We start from the raw sequence: 3,002 nt of genomic DNA on the forward strand, positions 1-3,002 counted from the left end.
AAACATTTAATCCTGAATGCTTATTATATATTAAGGCCCAGATAGTCCTTTTTTATAGTGGTCTAATACACTTACTGCCCATGTTGCCATACGAGGCTTATATAAAACTTGACATATTTGCGGCTCCATAAACATTTGCATTTTGTTTTTTTGGTCCAATATGGCTCTGTGAACAGTTTGGGTTGCCGACCCGTGCATTAGGTGGAACCACTACATCATTGCCAAATTAAGTGTGGAAAGAGCTGAGCTGGTTATTAACTGGAACCAGTTTACATATTAAATATGCTAATTCTTGTTAAGCCTGGTAACTTAGAACCAGTAAATTAATGGAAGCTATATGTGTTAAAGGGGCTTAAGGTGACTTTAACTCCTCAAAGAAGGAATTAAACCACAATAAAATTAAACTGCATAACTCACACTATTGCGATATAGAAAAATATCTTGTATGAAAAACAATTTAATGTTTATTTTAATTTGCCAGTTAATGGCAGAACATTTAAGCAATAAACCCCCTTTGCATGTCCTCCATTCGAAATTGGTATCACCTTAGCCACTTTCCACCAAGCTTGGTAACTTCACTGTTTGCTCTACACTGGCATAACTATTAGTGAGAGTGGTTGAACAAAAGGGTGCCAAAAGTTTATAACCAAATAATTTTCACTGTTTGGCGACAACAAACTCTTATAAATAGAGGAAACATCAGAAAGATTATTATTATTATACATATTGATCCATAGCGTTCCTTGACAGTGTCGTTTCTAAGTCACCAATTTAGTGCTACTTGGTCCCAATGGAATTTCCCATTGGGAACCTACTAGCACTAAGTTGCTAACTGGTTAGCTAGATCCTTCCAACAAATCGGCCAGAACCAAACTTGCTTGTGAACCTTCCGCCACAACAATCGCGCCCCAATCCCGCCAGGCTGCTGCCTTAACATCTCACTCCGAGGGTTGATAGCTCTGCAGATCCCCTCATAAATGCCTGGCAGCCTAACATTGGCCAAAACAGCCTCCAACATCTTCTGAATTTCCCGATATGCCAGGTTGCTGTTGTTTACAACCCCAAAAGAGGGCAGAAGTGATTAGATAATTTTAAACACAAGTTGTTACATTACTGCATACAGTACAATGTAGTTGCTAGGAGTATTCATTTAAAGAAGAGTTACCTAGTGCAAAAGTAAGGGAGTAAACCGAGTATTCAAGCCAACAGTACTTGTTGTAGTGGTACATGGAAAAGGCTCGTTTATGCTTTCCAAACAATCATCAAGGAAAATCCAGAAGAATAAGCTGCTTAGGACAGCAGTGCTGTAGTACAGCTGCTAGGCAAGCTAACTGACCCCAACGACAGCTCCGCAAGATCCGATGATGAGCTAGCCGGGCAGTGCCCCCCCCCCAAAAACTCCGCCCATGAACTGAACATCAATCTCTGCCTCTTTGGATCAAACTCTTTGGTCTGTAAAGTGACATAATGCCTCCTAATGTCTCACCCCATCGCTGATGATTTGATCTTATTAGACTTTAGCTTAAAGTTTAATCCTGTTTGTTTAAAAAATGCTCTGTCTCATGTTTTGTTTCCTCCCAGGTTCCACGTGAACTTCAGCCACCAGTATGGAATCGCTCTGCATTATAATCCACGTTTCAACGAGAACACGGTGGTCCGAAACACCAAGCAGCATGGGCAGTGGGGCTCTGAGGAACGAATGGGAATAATGCCATTCCAGCGAGGACAGGCTTTCACGGTATGAAAATATTAATGTTAAAATCCCTGACGTCTGATGCACCTCTGTTCAAATAATGTGTGCATACATGGGTCAGTGGCGTTAATCTCAGTGTTTGGCTGATTCAGCGCTGGGTTCTCTACTTCCTCTGTGATGTTATTGTCTATTTGTTGAATTTTTTATATTTAAAGGCTTAACTGACCATCTATGGATTAAACATTCATTATTTCTAAGGGTCATTGAGTGATACAATTACCATTTGCTGAATTAGAGAAAAAATGTCATGCTGTCAGTTTCAATCGGTCAAATTGATTCTTGGGAAAAGTTTTTTTTCTTCACTGATTTTATAGCAGTGTGTCTTACCAAGGGATATGCATTGGTAATCAGGGGGTGAAGGCCATTAGATGACCTCAGTCCAAAAAGGACTGAACAGAATCCCAAAAAAAGTTAAAAACAAACCACTGGACTTTTTTTTTTTTTTTAAGACGTTTTACTTCCCATCCAGAAAGCTTTCTTTTTTGTTTGTGCGTCAGGCTTTCCCAGCTGAGCATGTCCCTACTTAAACAGAAGGGAAGCACAAAGAACAGAAACACATCAAAGATGCTCTGCAAACTTCCTGATACCCAAACTGGGAGTCAAATCATTAAGGAAATACAAAAAACATGCAGCAGATCATAACGGTGAGAAGATTAAACGCAAAATTATCGCCATCCCATATGTTGCTGGAGTCTCTGGAAAAAACTCAAGAGGATTTTCTCCAAAAGCAAAATCCCAGTACAATTCAAACCAAACAGACAGAGGCTGGTGCATCCTAAGGGCAAAACCTAGGATGAGCGGAGCGGCGTCTGCAGTTCAGCGCAGTGAGGAATGCACTGATCGTATTATATTGGAGAAACAAAACAACCTCTCCACAGAAGCATGGCTCAACACAGGACAGCAACTTCCTCCGAGCAAGACTGCTTTCCATCTACACGTTAAGGATAAGGGACATTCATTTGAGGACCAGAATGTTCACATTTTGGACAAAGAAGAAAGGTGGTTTGAAAGGGGTGTGAAGGAAGCCATTTATGTTTTAAAGAGAAAAACAAACCTTAAAGCCGTAGGAAAATCATATTTAAATGTCAAATCCTAATCATGTATATAAGGCTACGTTCACACTGCAGCCTGAAGTGACCCAATTCCGATTTTTTTGCCCATATGTGACCTGTATCTGATCTTTTTATGACAGTCTGAACGACACAGATCGGATTTTTTCAAATGCGACCCAGGCCACTTGGATATGTGG

The 3,002-nt window shown here is 40.4% G+C and overlaps 1 protein-coding gene across 1 annotated transcript in view; it reads left to right on the forward strand.

The window, feature by feature from the left end:
- Window positions 1-1,744, forward strand: part of lgals12 (lectin, galactoside-binding, soluble, 12) — a 10,317-nt gene extending 8,573 nt beyond the window's left edge. Inside the window, 1 exon segment of the mRNA XM_015397684.1 lies at window positions 1,582-1,744. Within this exon segment, the coding sequence (XP_015253170.1) occupies window positions 1,582-1,744 (163 nt within the window).
- Window positions 1,745-3,002: the final 1,258 nt, after the last annotated feature.

The sequence above is a fragment of the Cyprinodon variegatus genome, unplaced genomic scaffold, assembly GCF_000732505.1.
Source record: "Cyprinodon variegatus isolate N-32 unplaced genomic scaffold, C_variegatus-1.0 Scaffold881, whole genome shotgun sequence".
In the NCBI taxonomy this organism is placed as follows: domain Eukaryota; kingdom Metazoa; phylum Chordata; class Actinopteri; order Cyprinodontiformes; family Cyprinodontidae; genus Cyprinodon; species Cyprinodon variegatus.